The 23,610-nt window shown below is 41.7% G+C and overlaps 1 protein-coding gene and 1 long non-coding RNA gene across 9 annotated transcripts in view; one reads left to right on the top strand and one right to left on the bottom strand.

The window, feature by feature from the left end:
• The first annotated feature begins 191 nt into the window (after positions 1 to 191).
• tafa5l (TAFA chemokine like family member 5, like) overlaps positions 192 to 23,610 on the top strand; it is a 120,974-nt gene continuing 97,555 nt past the window's right edge. For 2 of the 6 annotated variants that reach the window (XR_003593631.1, XR_003593625.1), the window contains exon 1: positions 193 to 1,497. Coding sequence is in view for 3 of the 6 variants with exons in the window: in XM_028003384.1 (XP_027859185.1) it covers positions 1,401 to 1,497 (97 nt within the window). In the remaining 3 variants the exon portion in view is untranslated. Of the gene's footprint in view, positions 1,498 to 23,610 lie in introns of all 6 variants that reach the window. The other 4 variants (XM_028003384.1, XM_028003180.1, XR_003593653.1 and 1 more) reach the window with 4 other exon arrangements.
• Positions 5,839 to 11,319, bottom strand: LOC114135847 (uncharacterized). 3 transcript variants are annotated; one of them, XR_003593682.1, is made up of 4 exons: positions 11,171 to 11,319; positions 11,028 to 11,088; positions 9,558 to 10,183; positions 5,839 to 6,284 (listed from the first exon to the last, which is right to left on the bottom strand). It is a non-coding gene; the product is annotated as an uncharacterized LOC114135847 (long non-coding RNA). The 3 variants fall into 3 exon arrangements; XR_003593675.1 differs by lacking the exon at positions 5,839 to 6,284 and adding an exon at positions 7,855 to 7,886; XR_003593665.1 differs by lacking the exon at positions 5,839 to 6,284 and having other exon boundaries at positions 8,269 to 10,183.

The following is a 23,610-nucleotide window of genomic DNA, read 5'->3' as shown; positions in this document are numbered from 1 at the left end:
GTTCTTAGCGAAGAACTGGCACATTGGGAGGTTGGGTGAAGATGGGACAAGAAATGTCAGCGTTTTCCTCCTGGTCATTTTACATCGGGACGAATAAATTAAACGTAACTCATGGCATTTTCCTCTCCACTCTGTCTCTTAAAGCTGTTGTAAAATAGGGGAAAAGGGTGCCAACCCTTCCCTGCTACCTTTCACTTCCCCAGCGGTGCTCCTGCGAAGATCTTCAGGAGTCTAAACAAGCAAAGACACTTGTCAAGTTTTGAATTTACTGCCTAGTAGATCTGTAGTTTTTTTTAGAGCAAGAACGGAGGGCACTGTCTGATAGGGTGGGAGACGGATCATTTGGACGCACTGGAACTCAACTCAGGGTGCAGCAGCAAAGACCCAACGCTTCCTCAACCCTGCCTGCATGTTAATGCAGCAGCACGGAATAGAATGAGACAGCCAGCTTGACTGCGAGGCGCTTTGTTATCATAGAAATCAAAGCAACGAGTCTTCATCGCTGGGAAATTTGCACAGATTTCTACAGAAAGGCTCATACAAGTGACAAGAGCTCCCAACTTCACCGCACCGCCTGGAACCAGCGCGTTTTATCCACAGGGGGTGAGCTGCGTGAGACCCTCACTGCTCCTCTTCTTCTTTTAATGTAAATTTTCTTTTTCTTATTTCCCTTTTGACGCGACATTTCACTGCGCCGATGTGCATGCGGCCACGCAATGACGCACTTGCGGCTTTTGGCCGCGTTTCAGTGATCTCATTTCGGATTGTTCTTATTTTAAGGGGGGAGTTTAGAGATGGCGCACCGGAGTGTCCCGTTTTCTGACAAGTTTCCGTTGCTGTTTGGTATGTTCGTCATGTCCGCCCGGCTTCACGCGCGCCTCTCCGTGTAGAACCAGACGCGGATTCAGAAGTTGGCCGGGAATAACAATAAGAGGAGTGCGCAGCTCGGAGGACGAAGAGCAGAAGTGACAGCGGCGTTCATGGGGTGCTTGGCGGCTGAATTTACTACAATCATCCGCATCTCTTTGCGAGGAATAAAAACTGCGAGGGGGGTTCTGCTACTGCCCACCCTCTCTTCATCCACACACTTTTAAATTTTTAAAACATTTTCTGTAGTGAATCCAGGCTTCTGGCGCCGCTTCTGCGCAAAACTTGGCCAGATCCGGGAACATTGTCGCTTGTTTGCGCAGCCTGGATGGATATGCGGCTGACGGAGGGAATTTATTATTATTATTATTAAAAAAAAAAGCAAGGGGGGATTATTATCAGTCCCTCGTCCATTATACCCTCAAAATGGATGCCTACGTCAGGCTTTGGGGACGCCACTGGATAATCGGCATCTGAGAAGCGCTTACAGGCGTTTAAAGTTTGGATAAATCCGAAGTGGCTGACAGGCTAGAATGCAGTCTGCGGCCAAGACGCTGTCCGCAGGTGGAGGGGCGTCGCTCTGCTGCCTACTTCTCCTCTGGATCATCTACTCGCACTTGCTCAGAGAAGGTAAGGGCGCTTCCAGTCAGCCTCTAAACTACTTTGCCAGCAGCAGCAACAACGTCTGTACGGACTGACCGGGTTGCAGCTGCACGGTGTGGTCAGGTCCTTTTATCTGAGACAAAAAAACCGTCCAGTCCAAGTAAATCAGCCTGCAGCGATCTGTAACACATCATCACTTTATTTATGCTCTCCTTTGAATGATATCTTTTAAATATAGTTATCTATCTATTGCAACGTAACTGTAGAGTCTCCACATTTTGTTAGGATGAAATGCTTGACAGTGAAAGTGGTAACTTTTAGTTTGAAATTTAAAAGATAATAGAGATAAACTAAACAGCCGATTTTCAATTGTGCCCTGCGACAGACTGGCGACCTGTCCAGGGTGTACCCCGCCTCCCGCCTGGAACGTAGCTGGAGATGGGCACCAGCAACCCTCCCGACCCCATTAGGGACAAGGGTGAACAGACGATGGATGGATGGATGGATTTTCAATTGATCGGCTCTGATCAGCTCTAAAACGTCTGATTTTTCCCCTGTTCTTTAAATGCATCAGAACTAAAAACACCCATTGATATATATTAGCACATAAACAACATGAACTCTGTTGCACTTTCCGAGTTTCATGGAAATTAGATAAAGGTTATTAACACTGCTGGGTGAAAATAGAGCTATTTATGTTATTTAATTTTGTTTTGGCGGTTGCAGTTGTGCTCAGTTTCTTTAAAAATGTTTCTTTTCCAACACCACAATGTCACTGCTGGCTCTGAACATTTGCATCTGTCACTAAAGTCAAGATCAATTGTGGACATAAACTAACTGCAAGTTCAGCAAACATATTATTGGTAATAAGAGTTTAAATAGACAGGATTCAAGGTAGCCTAGCAAATATTGCATGCAATCCTTTGAGATTGCAGTATTGCAAAAAACAATATTGCGATGAAGACTGGGGATCTGCAGCTTGTACAGTTAAAAACAACATGATTTTAGTTATTTTGCAAAGTCCTGAGGCAAATATGGACTGATGCCATGGGAGTGATTATTATTTACTGAAACTGCATAATAATAATAAATTATAACAAAAAAATTAAATAATAATGAAAAAACAAAAAGATAATCTCATAATTATTTAGACAGAAAATTCCATACTGTTATCACTTCAATATTATTCAACGGTAAATGAAATAATGCCTTTCTATATTGGCTGTATGAACATTGCTCTGCTCAAAGCATGAGTGTACAGCAGTTAGCTTTCTAAAATATGGCTAGCACTAGCTTAACGCATTAGCTATTATCAGGTAAAAGGCTAACGTTAGCTTTGGTAAAAATTGTTTTGTGTTTTAAAGTTATTAACAAAACCCTTTGATATTAAAATAATTAGAAAGCCTAACATTTGGTTTAATGAAATAACAAAAATTGTTTGAATAATTAGATGCCTTGGCATGTAAAATGGGTTAATGTTCTTGAATTTTTAGCTACGTTTAAAAAACTACACTTTAAGAATAATAAAAAAATTTAAAAAGCTGCTGTACATATTTTTCTGTTATGTTTTAGTCATTGGAACACAATAAATATGTGAAAACTGAAAATTGGTGTTCGACCGAGGAAGAAAGGATTAGTGTAATTCTCAGTAGCTCCAAGGTTTTAATGTTGTTACAGACTTTTCCCATCATACTCTTTGTTACAGTGGATCATATTTTAATATTGGAACAACGTTCCCATTATTCCTGCTGCAGACAGAGGAAGCCCTAATTTCTGCTGTCACAGTTTTATATTTGTGCTTCAGCTTAGGCTACATCTGTCAACACCACACTTTGCTGCTGAATAAAACATCCAGTTACACCTTTGTTCTGACAAAGAATAAAAAGCAAAACGATGTTTCCCTGCACATTACTGTATTTGATTACTGCCAGTGACAGATTATTTTGGATTGAAGTGATATCTCATGCAGTGGAAGAGAATATTTAAAGTGCTGGAACTTGTTGGGAGATGTTAAACACCAAGCTTGCAGATTAGATCTTTTAATCAGCAGTGGCCGCCTGCATAATTATCACTATGGAGGAGGGACAGTGCACACATCAACGTCTTTGTCAGCTTGTTGAAAACAAAAGTAGACAGCGATGTGACCTATCATTTCCTTTTTTTTTTATCCAAACGTTTATAGTCATCCCTGATCCTCCTCTCAATTCTTTGCATCTCAGAGGAAGCCAACCCAACATCAGCCATGTTTTATTGACACGTTTTCCATCTGAAAAATATCTTAACGCATTATTGTACAAATTGCTCAATCAATTTGGTTAACTTTTTTCTCATTGATATAGTCTCAGAGTAAATGGATAGTAAATCCTCTGGATGCGATTGTAAGGCTGACATTCTCTATATGTTCCAGCCTTGTTGTGATGGACCGAGCAGTCAAAGGAGAGCCATGCACAAGTTTAAATTCAAAAATAATTGTTTTTTATTTAACCCAAAACAAAAACTTGGGAAAATAATAAAAAATGATAAGGTTGGGCCCATAAAAGAGGTCAAGTAACACAATTCAACTCATACTGACTCAAACAAACAGGCCTACCTAAATGAGACAAAGGGGAAACTTAAATACTGGCTGATCAGGCCACATAGAAGACACAAAGGGATGAACACACACAAAAACCTAACTGAAGTCAACATAGGAAAATCCCATTCCGCCCCTCTTGATGATGAGTAGTGGTATTAATCAATTTGCAGTCTCGGTAGGCTTGCTCCACCCCTTCTCCGCCTCTCTGTTCCCTGAAGGACTGGAGCACTGAGGTAAATTAAAACAAACAAAGATTAAATCAAGCAAAACATAACAGTGTAAACTAAAATGCGTGCATTTATTCTAGAACACAGTGTTATGATGTGTTACATTCTAAACAAAAAACAGTTATTCTGCAAATGAAATCCTAGATTTAAAGAAACAATATAGAAGTATGGTGAGATTGTCTAAAATATTGTGTGTTGTGTTACCACATTTAAATGCAGCCATCACACTTGTATTCTCAGCTCTTTGGCAAATCTTAATGGCAAGATTATCTGTACATTCCATCTTTAAATCCGACTAAACTCTTCCTTTGAAAGTGAATGTCAAAGGATCTGAACCGTTCAGATCTGTGAAGCTGTAAAAACTTCTCCACTAAATAGTGTTGTCGTTGTCATGACCTGGTAGTGTTTAGTTATAGTCAGTTCACTGATGGGAAAATTATTTTGAATATCTGGACAGCTAGTAATTTTTTCAGTGCATGTCTATAAAGGAATATTTTTTTTTACTAAACACAGCAGAGCACATGCTAACAGAACAATAATTTGAGAGTAAAACAGTGAATTTGTTCCTTCTTCAGTTTGCTGTGTGTATGTCTGAGCTCAGCTTGGTTTGAATTGTCTGTTTTACATACACCTTTTTTTACAGTGTATGCTTTACATACACTGTAAAATCATAATTACAGTGTGACAGTGATTTGTTTGAATAATCCAATTTATCCTGCAACAATCTGTGCCGTTGCCGGGCTGTGCTACATGAGCTGTCGAAGGAAATGACAAATGGCATTTCAAGAAATATGTCTCCAGGTTGTGTTGCTACATTCTGAAAGTGAATCACTCCAGCTTTACAATCGGCTTTCACTGATGACAGACTCATACAATCCCACTGTTTTCCACAAACCAGACAGAGTTTATCTTTGAAAAAGTAAGTTTGATCGGATTACTGTTTACTCCTTGAAACGTAACTTAGTTACATTAAAAGTAACTTTTTTAGTTACTCTCATCTACGGCTGGGGGATAGGAGGAAAATCAAATATCCTGATATATTTTTGCTATCACGATACAAGATATATATCACAATATTCTTAAATGAGCTCCAATGTTATTTTAAACTAGATTCCTTGCAGCATGTCACCCACGCAAGTTCCTGCCACCATTTCCCTGCTAGACTTAAATGTAAGCTCATATAAAAGGGATGCAGTGTTTTGCTATGAACTGTCTACACTAAGACTAGATAACAAGGTCAGAAATAAGTTTTAACTAATAAAAAAACAATAACGAGGGAGAGGGAAGAAGGTCAGTTGTGCTTGACTTTGACAAACTTATTTTGGTTCAGCTTATAAATAAAAACGGCGACCAACACAAAAACTGACAGATCATCAGTAAAGCAGGTGTTTAAATTAGAAAATTTAAACAACCACTGTTGTGTTAGCGTGGCTAATAGCAGCGGTCACTAATCAACTACAGCAATCACTTATTAATAATCGCAAAATACACAACAAGCCTAAAAATATAAAACTGTAAAGATCTGAATGTTCTGCTCTATGTGGGGTTAATGTTTGAGTGTTATTGGTGCTGAATCCTGATACATAAAGTTGCGTTGTTGCCAGTTGCTATGGCAGCAAGTCTTTGTCTTTGTCTTTGTAAAACCGACAGAGAGCGAGAAAAAAAATAAACGAGTAGTTTTGAGGTATTGTTCCCTTTGCATAGCACTAAATGAATCCTACCTACGTCTCCAGGTTTCACTTTACCAGACTAGTTCTACCACGGCAGTGCGGCTATGAACGGCATGTAAAAGAATACTCTCATAGGTGGTGAAATAAATTTGTGGTACAATCTTTTGTGGCAATAGTTTTATAAACATGTTTCGCAAATTACCTCATTTTGTTCGACATCCTCCATATAAAATCTGAACCATTGCCAAATTATTGACCAACGCCGTTTCTCTTCATAAGTAGACTAGTTCATCTGATTCCTCTTCAGTTACTGTCTCATTCACGGCTCGCCTCAAACTCTCGCTGTCACCAAAAACACAAATGACACAAATTTGTCACAAATGCCATTTGTTTCTCTACGCAGCATGATTGGTAGAAAATTTTAAGGTTATGAGGGGGAGGGACTAGTGATGCATTCGTAGGGTGTCGGTGAACCATACTCACAGTGAATTTGACACCAAAAGTTTATTATTTGAACGACAATTTATACTCGATGATTGCGATATAGCCATTTAACTATCGTAAATTGAAAATATCGCGATACATTGAGTATACTTGATACATTGCCCAGCCCTACTTTCAGCAGCTGCTAACAACAATGCTCCACCACCTGTGAAAATTACATTGATCTTTGCCAATACTTAATTACAAGTTATTTTATAATGCTAATATCAACAATGTGTCTCCACTTATATGATTGAACTGAAGGGGAGATTGTTTAATCTTTAGTAATTTGTGTGTGTTTTTGTGTTCCAGTATTGTCTGGAAAACTATAAATAGGTTTTTGGCCCCCTTCCCCCCGCCCCAGCGTCCCAGTTGTGCGTTACAGCCCTGCGTTTGGTGTCAGAGTGGTGCTCACAGCGCTCCTCTTGCTGCTCTACAATTCAGATGTCCTGTTGCACAGATTTGTGACACTTAATATTATGGTGTTTAGTTGCACAACTTTACGGACACATTCATTCGTAGCTGTTGAAACTTTAATTTAAATGATGTCCTTGTTGGATAACAGTTACTGACTGGATACTGCATCTGATCTGACTTGTGCATGTACATATGTGTGAATAAATTGCAGCCTAGAGATCAATTAAAAAAGAATGAAACAAAAATTAGGGCAATATCTATCTTATCATTTAATATATAAGTGAGCCAAAGAGCCATTTCCGCCAGCCTCTAGAACCGCCTATGGGCTGCAGGTCTGAGGCATTTTGTTAACATGTTTTCCTTCATTCTTACAGCTTGATGGGAAGTCAGGTTACCTAAACTGGCAACCCACATTAATAAAATAATAGTGAAATAACATTGACCACATAAAACTATTTATAAAAGATATCAACATTTTTCATACCCTAGCAAACTAATTTAGAAAAAATAAACAGTTTCTCTTCACAATATTTATTTATTTACCATTGAACTATGATTTGTTCTTTAAATTGCCCTCTAGATTTTTTGGTCTCAGGAGGTGATTGAGGGATGAAGAGACATTTATGTCTGGTCCTTCTAGGTTCTGACAGGTCTGCAGTGTTCCTCTCCTGACCCATTCTGTCAGATATCCCTCCATGCGTCACTGAATATCGCCGTCACCTTCTCTTTTTAAATCACCCCTTTGTAACTTCACTGAAATTGTTCAGCCTGAAATGTCTGGCCACTCATGTCTGTATTTTTTCCAGAGGTTTTGCTTCAAAAGACAATGTAGTATCGGTGGACATTTTAAAAAGATGCGGAGGGCGTGCTGTGGTGGCGTAGGGGTTAGCGTGACCCATATTTGGAGGCCTTGAGTCCTCGACGCTGCTGTCGAGGGTTCGACTCCTGGACCCGACGATATTTGCCGCATGTCTTCCCCCCTCTCCTTCCCCGTTTCCTGTCAGCCTACTGTCATATGGGACACTCGAGCCCACAAAAGACCCCCTGGAGGGGTAAAAAAAAAAAAAAAAAAGAAAGATGCAGGTTGAGAGCAGCTTACCTGTGTAGTGCCGTCTCTAGGCAACTGTGACGAGCATCCGGGGGTCCTATTAATGTCCCGCCATGACAATTTAGCTGTCCTTAATATATCATGTGTTATGTTTTGGTCATTATTGTTGAGATCTGTGTGACAGGTCTGTCTATCAGACATGTATAGAAATACCGTACAAATTGTGCCTGGTATCGGTTCAATACGGGACACAACAATTAACAGCCTCTAGTGCAGCGCCCCTATGCGTTGCATACAGCGTATACCCATTGATAACTGTCACATAGAAACGCTGGTCACTCCTCAAGACGCGTAGAGGAAATACAATTAAATTACAAAAGAAAATAGTAACGCACAGTAACGCAGACTGATTTCAATAAGTAACTGTAGTCTGACTACTAGATTTGAAATAGCAACTCGTTAGATTACGCTTTACTGAAAAAAGTGGTCCGACGTCAGTAACGCGTTACTAAGTACTGACATCACTGTCAGAGACGTTACTGTGCTGAACTCATGGGGGCTTAATAGTCTGATGTTCACTACCATCTCTGCGTTTGCTTAAAGATGGGATTGTTTTGATTGAAATTTACATTTCTCTCTGCATCTCAAAGTTGTTCTTTGCCTTTCGCATTACTACTTAAAGTTGCACTGTAACTTTTACAAAAATATTTTTCCATATTTGTTAAAACTGTCAATATGTGTGACAGTATAGTATGAAATCTGCAAAAAATCTATCTCCTCCAATCAGAGCCAGGAAAAGGGGCTTAGTGCTGTCAATCATGCTCAATGGGCCAGTGGGAAACAACTTACTGGTTCAGGAAACTGTATCCGCTGTCATCGGTGGCCATGCTAAATAGCGTTAGCATTCATGGCAGGCTATGTTATGATGAACTAGCTGTAGCGTAACAGAGAGCAAGGGGTGAACAGTGCGTAAAGGAGATTGATTGACAGCGCTAAGACCCTCCTCCAGGCTCTGATTGGTTGTTTCTGCAGTTATTCCTAGAAGAAGACAAAGCAAAGACATGATGATAATTTTAACAAATATCAAAAACATTTTCTATATAAGTTACAGTACATCTTCACTTTTAAGTGCATCAAGTCTATTTTCAGCAGCTTCCCTCTGCAGAGCCTTTTATCATTTACCTTTGCAGTTTGGCAATATATCTATGTAAAGCAACCTCCTTCATATGTTCTGAATGAAAGGACAGACCTGAATTACACTGTTAGCAGGGCATGCATGTACTGGGGTGTTTTCTATTTAAAAGCTGCCCTTGGCAATGTCACACAAGCGTTGCCTATAAACTTCACAAACATAACTAAACCAGAAGGACCTAGAAGTCCTGAAAAGTGAAACTATTCATGGAGCAGTTCTGCAGCTAGCTGGAGAACCAACATTTGGGGCAACCAGAGCACATCTCTGTTACCAGCAGTGTCGTGCTGCTTGCTCCTCTTTCTCTGCAACCCCACTGGTTGCTTGTGACTGTATAATGATGGTGCTTGAAGTAGCTTTGGGGATCGTCAAAGCTGAACACAGAGCTGATTGGAATATGCCCAGCTTTTTCAGGAGGACGATGCTGCCTGACTGGATGTTAACATGCATACAAAAGAGATGATCATATAAAACTTACCGCGTCTGTATGGAAGTCCTCTGTTCCATACAGGAGCCTGCTCTGGCTGCAGGCGGGACAGAGCAGCTGCAAGGCCAAACAAAGGTCAAACGAAGTCAATCATGCAGATGGTGACCTGTTTGGTAGACAGTATCCATCCATCCATCCATCCATCCATCCATCCATCCATCCTCCCTCTCTCCCTCCCTGGTTGTTTGCCATCCAACAATCCCTGGAGATTTGCAGATTCTCAATTTCAAGGTGTCAAATTACAAAGTTGAATTTCTTTTAAGTCATATTTGATACATAGAGCAGTTTTATAACAAATGAAGGTAACATAACAATACATAATACTGCCACTTTAAAAAAGGATTCCTTTAAAACATGCAGAGCTCACAACATTAAGCGGTTTTCTCCTCTGCTGGATTTGCAGAGCTGCATTAGATCACAGCGGACGTCATGTAGCACCGGGTCAGTCAAACAGATGTTTGACAGATGTCAGGCTCACCTGGAGTCCTGTTTCACCATACCTGCTGTGCCGCACACATCAAGTGGTGCTACGGTAATGAGATGAGTTTGGCTGCAGCTGCTTGACAAGTGTATGTCGAGTGGGTTAGGTCATCCTGTGTCGCTAATAACAGGCAGAGCTGTGAGATTAGAGCAGATTAAAAGGAAAAGTTAAGTCTTTAATGCTGAAGTTAAAACTAAAGCAGCAGTAGGAGATTAGTCTGTATGCACTAAATGGATTTACATTTATAGAACTGGTTTCTTTTCACTGTCTTTAATATGAAGTGTAAAGCAGTACCGTGGCAGATTTAGCATGATATTGTACTCCAAGGCTGATTATTAAACAAATTTTTTAAATAAATATTAGAGTATTCCCAACATTTGGCTCAGCATCTCGAGCCGAGATGCTGTCTTTAGATTCAGTTGCATATGAAATGATAAAAAAAGATTTAAATAAGCAAAGGAGGGAATTTTTCTGCCATGTTCTGGACTTACTGGAATAAAACATCTCTTAAAATTAAATTTCCTTGAATCTGTGAGAAAATATGTGAATTCTCTATTCTGAAGATCTACAGGAGATTTCAGACTATCAGCTGAACATTTTCCGTTCATCACTTAGAAGAAAAAGTTAATTTGATCAGATGTAAACAGGGACTTCCAATTTGTTTTCATTTATCAGGTCTGATGGAGAACGTTTCACTGCAAAAACAAAATCTTAAAGTATTTTTTAAATCTGGTTTCTAGTGCAAATATTCTCAGTTTACTTGAAATAAGACCAAACTGACAAAGATACAGGAGCTTGTTCTAATATAATACAATTCCTTAATATTGATGAAAAATTATTAGTTCCACTGGCAGACTATTTCACTAAGATATATGTCCGATATTATATCTGTCATGTTGGTTTCTATTTGTCTCGCCCACATACAGAACACCACACTGGAGAAACGGAATCAGTAAAAATAAGTTTATTTCTTTATGCACAGAGTAATCTGCTGGGATCGGTCTGGGTAGAGGGGGAAAGTCTCTTGGAGCAGTCGAAGCTCTGTGAGAAACAACGGAGTATGGGTGAGTTCACAGACGGTGGGAAAAGGGAGTGAAAACTGCAACAAATGGGTAGATCTTACTTGTATGGGTGAGAATATTCGGTCCGGGAGGAGTAGTCCGTGGGTTCGGGTTCCTTTATCTCTTTGTGAGTCCAAGTTCCAGGTTCTGGGCAGATAATAATCAAGTAGTTCCGTGAAGGAGCGGTGGAGAGCTGGCAGGTAAATTCAGGCAGGCCGGCGACAAGGGAGCGGTTCGGCTACCAGTCGGAGGCAAACCAGGGAAGACTTGAGATCCAACGGGGAGGTTTTGCAGACGGGAGTCGGGCAACCAGTGGGTACTGTCCACGGCGTCACGAGGGAAAGAATCCGGAAGGTAGTGATGTTACGTGATGTGCCGAGGCTTCGAGGTGTGTGTCGAGTAATGGAGGGGGCGTTTCCGTAAAGCGCGTATCGAGGCTTGCTTCATTTAGGGGAGGAGCCGAAAACGATGACGTCCGAAGCCTCGCTGCCCTGCTGTACCACGTGACTGCTTCGGGAAGTGGCTCAGAGTTTGGCGCGGGGTTTGACAGCTTTAGAAACCCCACAGGCTCCATTCATAATGTGGGTTGTTGTAGGCGAGTTGCGGTCAGTTGAGAGAGTGGATAGAGTTTTGATAGTTTGGATAGCAGAGTTTGGATAGTGGTTATTTAGTTTGAGACAGTTAGTTTGGTGTTTGGAGAGTTTAGGAGAGAGATAGACAGGAGATTTAGGAGCGCGAGGACAGGATAGGAGTAGGATGGAGCCGACGAGAAAGAGGAGGATTTCCCCTATATGGGAACATTTTGATTTGATAAGCCCTAACAAGGTAAGGTGAGCTGAACATTTGCAGATGCATTAGGTTTGCTTATGAGGAACTGTATTTTTCACTGTTTCTTATTTTCTGTAAAGGTGAGGTGTTTATTGTGCTCCAAGGAGTTGGGGTACAATAATAACACCTCATCCATGTAGTGTCAAAAAAGAGAAATCGTTTGAAACCAAAAACTGTGGAGAAATTGTTGTTTCTTAATAAAAATGCATGAAATCATCCAAGTTACACAAGCATTAGCCTATTCACGACCTCCTCCCTAGTTCCACAAGCACTTTCACTGTCCTCTGCCTGATTAAGCCCAGGCCATTTTTCTAGAGTCACAGAAAAACTTTATTACACAACATGCCATATCACATGACACTACTATTTTGGGAATAATTACACACAGAGGATACATTCAAACAATATTTTATTATACACATATGTGTATACATAATTTACGTAGACAAATGATTTCGTCCTACACCTTTTGTGAAGTCATTCCCAAGAGCCATAATAGACAAAACTTCAATGCATCACACGTGTTAAGATACAGCTGGCTGTGATTATACACCTGGCCAGTAGGTGGTTTCGTGTGCACATGAAGCCTCAAGAAATGAACCCTTTCTCGAACCAGTTGGCTCAAGTGGTTCAATGCCTCATGAGGCTTCATCTCACCATCACTACCGGAAGGAAAACCAGACTAGATCGTCACTGGGAGATCTACGGCGTCTCGAAAGGGAGCACCTGAAGGCGAGATACAAAGAAAACACGAGAGGAGTCACTCGGAAGGAAAAACCTCTGAGGGAACACTGAGACAAGTTCTGGGGGCTCAGAAATACCATTGCTGGCAAACACTCTGGCGACGAAGTACTGGCAGGCCGCTCCTCTTGTACTCTCGGCCTGATGAGATGATGAAAACCCGGTGTGGAGGAAAATCCACCAGTCTCCAGAGAGAAGGTGAATCTGACGCCATCTAGTGGCTGAAGGTTGAGTAAACAAAAGAAAACAAAACCCACAAAGAAACCCAGGAACCACCCCGCTCCACAACAATATCTGCCAATGAAAACTATGTTTTTTTTAAACCAATATTAAGGAACTTTGACTCAAAAAAGTTCCTGTATTATGTTGAACATTTTCTTGTAAATTGATTTAGTTTTTTTCCAAATGTTCTAAGATACTGACACTAAACTAGAGAAAAATACTTAATTTAGTGTTTTTGCATTGTTGCTAGAGAACATTAGATGATTTATGGAGATGGTTGAAGCAGATTATCAAAATGAACTGAAAGCATTGTTCTTAAGACATTACTGATATTTTAGGAGTTTTTATTTTTATTTTTTACCTTGGTTAATTCTTTTATTGTCATTTTGTAGCGTGTGGTATGAATAAAATGTCATTATTACCATATTAAATATTGTATATCTGAAGCTGTGAACCATAAGAAAAATGATCAGTTACATTATGTTTGGTGTAATATGAGACACATCGTGGCTGGTCATTGTTGATGAAAAGATGGATAGAAATAAAGCAGGACATCCTGAAAAAATGTGTTAAAGTTAACAACATTTGGTTCTGGGATGGAGGGTCAACTGCAGCAAAACTGGCTCCACAAGCAACGTATCAGCTAAAACGGAGTTAAATACAAAAACACTTTAGATTTTTTAAATAAAAATATCTGGAAAGACATGTATTTAACTAGGCCATCATAATTATTTACAGCTTTGTGTTCTGTAAAATCCTAATGAAATTGATTTTGTCAGTTGTAATATCAAAATGTCTACAGAAACTCAAGGGGTGTGAATACTTTGCAGGGCATTGCATTTGTATTGCATTTGTTTTCAAAAAGATGAAATATTCCTCCACCTTTTTAAGCTTACTGAACTTTTGGGGTTTTATTGAGAAGTTTAATTGGGATTTTTAGCTGCATGTCCCGAATGCTGTTCAGGTAATGAGCAAAGTTATTATCAGCTGCAGAAAACTTTTTTCTTCCTGGCATCACCTGGAGGCATCATGTCATCAGTGCTGTCAGAGAGGAGAAGCTGCTGCTTTCACTTAATTGAAGCTTCATGTCTGAAAGCAGCTGAGAGAAGTGCTGTTAATTTTCTGTTGTAGTGATGTGGAAAAATTACAGTTAGGTCCCACCTGCTAGTTGTATTACTATATGTTTATTCTAAGTTCTGTATATTCCCACCAAGTTAAAGCTGTTTGGGTTACATGCACAAGGTTGGACGTTGTTTTTCCCCAGCTGCATGGGAACCAGTCTGATTCCCATGCTTTGGATCCCTTATTCCTCTGTACAAAACTCATGTGTTGTCTCTGCCTGGCAGAGCTTTCCGTTTCAGACTTGCTTCATTATTGATTGTCCTGTGAGCTCTCTGAGTTGTGCACAACTCATGAATAAACCTGATTGAGTGATTTTACCTGAACAGTGCTTGGAAATAGTTTTTTTCCACGACATGTAGCTATAAAGACAAAGTGCTTCATGATTTGAATAGGCCGGAGCAAGAACACTGAGACTATAGAATGTTGTCCATCTGTTGACAACATTTGTGATTTATGGGATAAACTGTCTTTCCTAACTGATAAACATAATATTTATTTTAATATTAATTTATTTGGTGAGAAATACAATATTTTAAAAATGGAACCGTGTAAAGACATCAAAGACTATAACTCATTCTAGTGTGCGAATTAAACATTAGGGCTGCAACTAACAATTATTTTAGTAATTTCTCATATTAATTATTTGGATGATTAATCGATTTATCAGATTAAAAAATATTTTAAAACCATTTATCATGGTTAAATAAGTACCTTGCTGGTTTTTGTTAACATTTCCACATAAAATCAATCCAGCTAAAAAAAATAAATAAATACACAATTACTCAATGATCATAATATTCATTTGTTGCAACATCAGAGTTTACAAAAGTGTCAAATGGAGGGCAGTGTTTAACACCACTGGCCCCCCTCTGATCACGTTTTACAATTTGATAATCACAGATCAATTTAGACTGATTACTTGCACCGTGAATATTTCAGATATTTCCCTCTGTGTTTTAAAGAGTGCATAAAAGATTTACTGAGCTCATATCTGATGCTGTGCATGCTAACGTGATTATCATGCTATCTAAAGCGCTGCTTCGTTGGCAGCACTCTTTTTTTCAGCGGAGAAGTGAAAGATAAGATAAGATAGATAAGATAAGATAAGATAAATCTTTATTGTCATTGTCACAAGGACAACAAAATTCAAAGGGTGCCATCAGTCGGTGCACATGCCCAAAAACAAAAAATAACTGTCTCACAATTCACACACAACAGTGAAGAGAATCATTTATGCCTCATATTGTGTGGCAGGGTTGTGATTAGAGCCTGATTAGAAACCGGTTTAGAATCAATGCCATGATCTCTGGACCGAGCTGACACAGCGGGACTCCGCTCCGTAGCTGTGTCATAATGAGGAGTAATACCAAACTAAGTTTATTGAAATTAATAATTAACAGCTCATGATCTAAAAGAGGGCACATTTTTAATACGTTTTGAGACAGAATCCTATTTTGCAACGTTGCTCCTTGCTGTAAAACATAGTAAAACATCACTTTCATCCTTAGCAGCCCACAAGTAATTACATTCTTTAAAGGGAGATTGTTTTAATATGGAAGTGGAGTCGGTGTCATACTTCATTCACTGCAGCCTGTCATATAATTTTATGGCAGGCTGCCATAAAATTCTCCCTGAGGAGAAGCAGAGCATTTCACACACAAGGTCCTAGTCTGGTTCCAGTTGTACTGGAGCGGTGAGCAGCAGCATTTAATGGGATTGCCTCTTAAATATGATCAAAGTATTTTGTCAGTGCGGCTGGACTGGCCTAATTAAAGAGGAAAACTTGAAAACTGAAAACCTAGAATGGATGGAATGTTTTATTGAGTGTATAAAAGTTGATGCTACTGATAATAAATGTTTTTTTTCTTTGTTCCTTTTCAGGGAATTAAAGTGTTTAGAGTTGAATAATTGCATCATGCCCACCAGGCCTAAATTCTGTGCTGAAACACGGTGACTCTGAGGAACATGGTGAAAGAGTCAGGCAGCCTGTTCAGGAACATATATTATGATATTTCTATGCTTATACTTTGATGGTCTGTAATGTGATCACAGCACATATATGTGTAGCACAGATTTACCTTCTTCTAAAAGCTTCACATCTTCAACCACTGTATCGTGTTAGCTATATAGGTTCCATTTCAATGCTAGATCACATAAGTGCAGAGAAAAGAGCTGTAAGACATTCAGAAATCATGTGGTTATTATGTCAGTTCATAATGGTGGCGGCGCCCTGCATGGCTGCGGCTGCATGGGCTCTCGACAACTTGCGAGTATTTGAGCAAAATACGCCGCCTAAAACGCTACAAACTTTGCATCCACTCAGTAAGTTAGCATATGATCGCCAGCGTCTGCTGGAATTATGGTCATCAAGTGATTTTGGACTCATAAATACGACTACTCTGGAGTGTTTATGTGATCTCGGAGTGCTACGGAGGCAAGACCCAGCGGCCCACAGCGCAGCGGACTCGCGTAGCAGCACTAGTCGGAGGAGAAAGCGAAGGCAGTGCGACCGGCAGCGGAAGCGCGGCTGTCGAAGTGGACTAACAGCTAAGCTAAACGCTAACCCCCACAGATCGCCGCTTCCGTCCATCTTCCTCTCCAACGTTCTCTCTCTGGACAACAAAATAGACCATCTGCAACTAGAACTGTCTTCAAAGAGAGAGCTGAGGAACTGCTGCGCTCTCATTCTGACAGAGACATGGCTCAACTCGTCCATACCGGACAACGTTGTTAGCCTGGAGGGGCTCGCTACATTCCGCGCAGACAGGAGCAGCGCTCTCAGCGGTAAAACCCAAGGAGGGGGGCTGTGTATTTACATCAACAACAACTGGTGTAAAAATGCCATGACTGTCGCCAATTACTGCTCCCCGGACATCGAGCTTCTGACTGTTAACTGCAGACCATTCTACCTGCCCAGGGAGTTTACTGTTGTCAGCATCACTGCTGTGTATGTGCCCCCCTGTGCTAACACTAAAGAGGCTGTGAGTGTTCTCTACCGGACCATCAGTGAGTTGCAATCCTCATACACAGAGGGCGTTTTCATTATTGCTGGGGATTTTAACCAGGCCAACATGAAGACTGTTCTCCCTCACTCCCAGTATGTGGATTTTCCAACCAGGGGAGGAAATACTCTAGACTTGGCCTACACCAACATCAAAGAAGCCTTCAGAGCAGCCCCCCTCCCCCCCACCTTGGCTCTTCAGACCACCTATCTGTTATGCTAATTCCTGCATACAAGCCCCTGCTGATCAGAACAAAACCTACAGTGAGGCAGGTGAGAGTGTGGACTGAGGGGGCCATGGAGGCACTCCAGGACTGTTTTGAGTGCTCTGACTGGGAGATGTTTAAGGCAGCAGCCACTTACAATGACCAGATCAACATCGATGAGTACACCATGACTGTGTCAGCCTACATCAACAAGTGCACAGAGGACGTCAGCATCACTAAGAACATTATCACCCGGGCCAATCAAAAACCCTGGATGACTAAGGAGGTACGGGAAATGCTAAAAGCACGGAACTCAGCCTTCAAGTCTGGCAACAAGGAGGCACTGAAGACAGCGAGAGCCAACTTGAACCTTGCTATCAGGTTAGCAAAGCGAACCCACAGTCAGAAAATACAGGAGTTCTTCCACGATACCAGCAACATCAGGAGTATGTGGCAAGGCATCACAGATTACAATCCATCCTCCCCCCCAGTGGGCGAAGTTGATGCTGACTTTCTCAATGGACTCAATAACTTCTTTGGGAGGTTCGAGGCACTGAACAGTACTCCGGCAAAGAAAACTGTTCCCCACCAGGAAGAGGAGGCATTCTGCCCGGACACAGCCGATGTGTTGAAGATTCTGAAAAGAGTCAACCCACGGAAGGCCCCAGACCCCGACAACATACCTGGGCGGGTGTTCAGGGAATGCGCAGGTCAGCTGGCTGGTGTCCTAACAGACATTTTTAACACCTCACTGGACCAAGCCACAGTGCCAGCCTGTCTCAAAACTGCCTCCATCATTCCGGTGCCAAAGAAACCTCAAGTCACCTCTTTCAACGATTACCGGCCTGTGGCACTGACTCCCATCATGATGAAGTGCTTTGAAAGGCTGGTAAAAGAACACATCGTCTCCAGACTCCACTCCACATTTGACCCGTTCCAGTTTGCCTACCGCCGAAACCGCTCTACTGAGGACGCTATCTCCTCCGCCCTACACCTGAGCCTGGCTCACCTGGAGGAGAAGAACACTCATGTGCAGATGTTGTTCCTGGACTTCAGCTCAGCGTTCAACACAATCATCCCACAGCATCTGGCAGAAAAACTGGGACACCTGGGCTTCAGCACCCCCCTGCGCAACTGGCTGCTAGACTTCCTCACCGACAGACCTCAGTCAGTCCGGATCGGACAACACACCTCCGATGTCATCACCCTCAGCACAGGCTCCCCTCAGGGCTGCGTCCTGAGCCCTCTGCTGTTCACTCTGATGACACACGACTGCACCCCCAGGTTCGCCACCAACCACATCGTGAAGTTCGCGGATGACACAACGGTGGTGGGCCTCATCAGAGACGACAACGACCTGGACTACAGAGAGGAGGTGGAGCAGCTGGTGGACTGGTGCAGATACAACAGCCTGATCCTGAACGTTGACAAGACGAAGGAGATGATCGTTGACTCCGGCCCAGCCACGCTCCACTGCTCATCAACAGCTCGGCTGTGGAGGTGGTCAGCAGCACCAAATTCCTGGGGGTGCACATCACTAACGACCTCACCTGGACTGTGAACACCATGTCTCTGGTCATGAGGGCACAGAAACGTTTGTATTTCCTGCGGAGGACGAGAAGAGCACATCTGCCCCCGCCCATCCTCAAGACGTTCTACAGAAGCACCATAGAGAGCATTCTGACCAGCTGCCTCTCTGTGTGGTGTGGAGGCTGCAGCGCCTCCGACTGGAAGAACGTGAGGAGAGTGGTGCGGACAGCAGAGAGGATCATCGGGGCCCCCCTTCCCTCCATTCAGGACATTTCATCCCAGCGCTGCATGTCCCGAGGCCGAAACATCATCAGTGACCCCACACACATGGACTGTTCTCCCTGCTGCCCTCTGGAAAGAGGTTCCGCAGCATCCGGTGCAGGTCCACCAGGTTCCGAAACAGCTTTTTCCCATTTGCCATCAGACTGCTGAACTCTTAACTGGACTGCACTTAAAATCTGGTCTCCACTTTATACCTTGCACATGTACAGAGCTAAGTAACTTCCTTTTTACTGTCAGTCCTGCACTTTATATTTTATATTTATATTCATATTTTATACTGTATTTTATTTTTATTCTGGAGTAACCTCACAACATTGAAAGCTGAAAACACTGTCCTGAGCCGTATGCAACGAAATTTCGATCTGTATACACCCTGTGCATGCAGAATGACAATAAAGTCAGTCTAAGTCTAAGTCTAAACTCGAGCAGAACAGTGTGAGAGATGTGTGGAAAGGAATGAAGCACATCGCTGGGATGAAGGGGAAGGACACACAGACATCTTGGAGCCTGGATAGAGCAAACCAGTTCAACCAGTTTTTCAACAGGTTTAGCTCACCTCCTGCTACTCCCTGACCACCACCATCCCCCCACACATCCACACTGCCCCAAGTTGTTCAACCCACCTACCGGCATTCTCCTGCGCACCACCTCTCCTTCAGCCCCCCATGCCCCCTCTGCTCCCCCATCTCCACTGCAGACAACAACACCTACCCCCAGCTAACGGTGACTACAGGCCAGGTTAAGAGAGAGTTCGAGCGATTACACCAGGGGAAGGCTGCAGGACCTGATGGCATTACAACACGGATCCTGAAGACCTGCTCTGGCCAGCTGTGCCCTGTACTGGCACACATGTACAACCTGAGCTTGAGGCTGGAGAGAGTCCCGCTGCAGTGGAAGACATCACATGTGGTTCCTGTTCCCAAGAAGCCAAGGCCATCTGACCCAGAGGACTACAGACCAGTTGCTCTCACATCTCATGTGATGAAGGTCATGGAGAGACTGGTCCTGGCCCAGCTGAGGCCTCAGGTGAGGACGTTTCTAGACCCCCTGCAATTTGCCTACCAGCCCCACTTAGGAGTGGACGATGCCGTCATCTTTCTGCTGCAACGAGCACTTTCGCACCTGGATGGTGGAGGAGACACTGTGAGAATCACATTCTTTGATTTCTCCAGTGCCTTCAACACCATCCAGCCTCTGCTGCTGGTGAGAAGCTGCGGAGGATGGGTGTCAATGACTCAGTGATCTCCTGGGTTACTGACTACTTGACAGGCATACCACAGTTTGTCCATCTGGGCAGCGTCCTGTCTGATGTGGTGGTCAGTGACATAGGAGCTCCACAGGGAACTGTGCTTTCTCCCTTTCTCTTCACCCTGTACACCACTGATTTCCAGTACAACTCTGAGTCATGTCACCTACAGAAGTTTTCTGATGACTCAGCGGTTGTCGGGTGTATAGGGGATGGAGGGGAGGGGGAGTACAAGACACTGGTGGACGGCTTTGTGGAGTGGTCTGAGCAGAATCACCTGAGGCTCAACATTAGTAAGACCAGAGAGATGGTGATTGACTTCAGAAGGAAGAAGACATCTTCACGGCCACTGAAGATCAAAGGGGAGGAGGTGGAGGATTACAAATACCTGGGAGTTGTAATCGGCAACAGACTGGACTGGGCATCTAACACTGACGCTGTGTGCAGGAAGGGGATGAGCAGACTCTATTTTTTAAGGAAGTTGAGATCCTTCAATGTGTGCAGCAAGATGTTGGAGACCTTTTATCACAGTGTTGTTGCCGGTGCCATCTTCTTTGCTGCTGTGTGTTGGGGAAGCAGCATCAGAGCCAGCGACTCTAATAGACTAGACAAAATCATCAGGAAAGCTGGCTCTGTACTGGGACTAAGGCTGGAGTCCCTGGAAACTGTGGTGGAGAGGAGGACACTGAAGAAGGTTCTGTCTATTATGGACAATAAACAGCACCCTCTCCACCACATAGTGGACAGACAGCGGAGCACCTTCTCACATAGGCTGCTCCAGCTCTGCTGTTGTAGGGACAGATACAGAAAATCCTTCCTGCCACATGTCATCTCACTGTACAATAAAAGCTAAATCATTGTTCTGCACTAATCAGTCCAATTTTGCACAACTGCACTGTGGCACACTTGCTATACATACAGTATATTTAAATATACATATCTGCATTTTTTGAATCTTTGCAAGGACTGCTCTAAGTTGCTTTTTATATTAACAGCATTTTATATTTTCACAATTCATAGCATTTTATATTTTATTTTTATTTTATCTACAACTACTACTCAGTGGTAGTTGTTATTGTGTTTTGTCTCTATGCTGTAACTGCAAAGTAATTTCCCTGCTGGGATGAATAAAGTACTTCTATTCTATTCTAAATGCATGCGCTTGCAATATTTTACTAGTTTATATATGCAATCTTAGTCTTTTATGTATGTGTGTGAGAAAAAAAATAGTATGCGTTTGTGATATTTTAGTAGTGTATATGCTCAATTTTAGTATTTTGTGTGTGTGTGAGAAAAATTGTATGTGTGTAACATTTTAATAGTATATACGTATGTGCAATTTCAATATTTTGTGTGTGTGTATGAGTAATTTTGTTTACTGAGACTTCGTAATTCATTTTATTTGTTGTTTCTGTTGCTCTGTTTATTTATTTTGGATATTGAAAATGTCTTCCAGTCCCAGTGCTATATGTTCATTACAATTTAAAGTTTATTGATGTTTGAGAATGTGTTTTTGCATTATTATTATCCCATTACCATACCTTAAAATGCCCTCAAAATAACAATATTATTGTTTATCGCGATAACTTCTGGAACAATTTCTTGCCCAGCAAAATTTGTTTTCGTAACAGGCCTGTCCGTATAGCAGTTTTTTTCATGGTTGTGTTTTATGACTGTAAAAATTGCCTTAGGCTGTGATTTTATGTAAAAACCCACCACTGAGAACTGCAATCCATCTACTAATCTATTAATTAAGATGCAGGTTGGCCTGTGAGCAAACATTTGGTGACAGGATTGTAATGTGAAAGAGAGAAAAAGTCTGATCTGTGAAAAGATAAAAGGGAATTACCAAGAATTCCTCTGTGGATGACAAATATACACAACAGTGTTTACTTAATGATTACTAAGTTTCTGAAGTGCAAACAAGATAAATGTCTGAGAGACCGCCAAGTGAGCATTTTAACACAGAAAAACAAAACATTACAAAAAATGGATTCTGCTGTTCCCAGAAGATTGACAGTCTAAAGAATGACAATGCAACTCAAACCCAAGACATTCCTTTTATCAGTTCCTGTTTAATACACAAATCATTAACCTGTACCTTTTCCTAGTCAAATAATCAAAACTGAAATGGGTGGCATTTGTTTTGTTTTGGTGCTATGAGTAAAACATATTTGCACTGCTAAAATGCCTGTGCCTGGTAAAAGGCTGCAAACTGCAAATTACTTGTCTGTTAGAGAAAATGATTACAGCTGCAGCCTTGCATTGTAAACCCTGAATAGATCATGTTTATGGTGTTTATTCATGAAAAATAAATAAATGAATTAATCTCTCATGTAGATTGAATTTCCACCCACATCTGAAATGAGGTATTGGAGAAATAGTCTAATTTGCTCATGTTATCCCTCATGTGTTTGGCATTTCGATGTAACTGTAACCTTGCTGAATAAAAACACAAAGCATAGCAAGGCAGTGGTGTCCATCCAATGCCACCTTTTTTCTGTTAGTTCACTCTTATAAATATCAAAATAACATTTATTGGAGTCTAACAAACACATTTTCTGGCTGTTGGATATGAGTAGATTAAGGAGGATTTCTTTAAAACATTGGTTATCCAAACGGGCCTGACGTTTTTCCAAGGTGTGTCTGAATTGTTGCATAATCAGCTTACTGGGGCAGTTTTATGTAAAATTGATTTTTTTAAGCTTTACATCAAGTTATAATGTTATTCCCTGATCAAACTCAAACTAAGAGTGTTGCTTTGATTCTTTCATGGATATTTGAGAAATCCTTCAATCTCCATGGCAACCATTCAGATGAACAAAATGCCTGGTTGGACCGAAGGCGCAAGAGTTGCAGCTTTTTAGCTTCTGCCTCACAGAGCAGCTCCTCCCACTCAGCTCCTTCAGACTAACCAACAGCAATTAGCAAACATCTTATGGAACTGCTGAGCTCATTGTAGGAGCAGATTACGAATAACTGTATTGCTGAAAGATGTTGGGTCATGTGATTGCTCATCGGCCTATTTTGGTAGGAACCTTTGTTGGTGATGACAGGTGCGTTCCACCCAGAAGGGGGAAACAGTTTTTAACTGCTAACGTTAAACGCTGAAAACAATGAATGCTGAACGCTGCACTGCTGTCAACATGTTGGAGGAATGAATCGTTGTAAAAGGATATATGATGATTATTGCAGAAAATCATGGAAAATAAATGGATTACCTGCGCTAAAATCAAGGACGGCTCTGATTATAATTCAGCAGATAAGATAATGTAGCGACCCCGGTGTACCACCTCAGGGGCTTAAAGCCTTGGGTTAGCCTCT

This window comes from Xiphophorus couchianus, chromosome 1 (genome assembly GCF_001444195.1).
Source record: "Xiphophorus couchianus chromosome 1, X_couchianus-1.0, whole genome shotgun sequence".
Lineage (NCBI taxonomy): Eukaryota > Metazoa > Chordata > Actinopteri > Cyprinodontiformes > Poeciliidae > Xiphophorus > Xiphophorus couchianus.
This window is presented reverse-complemented; position numbering and strand designations above follow the sequence as displayed.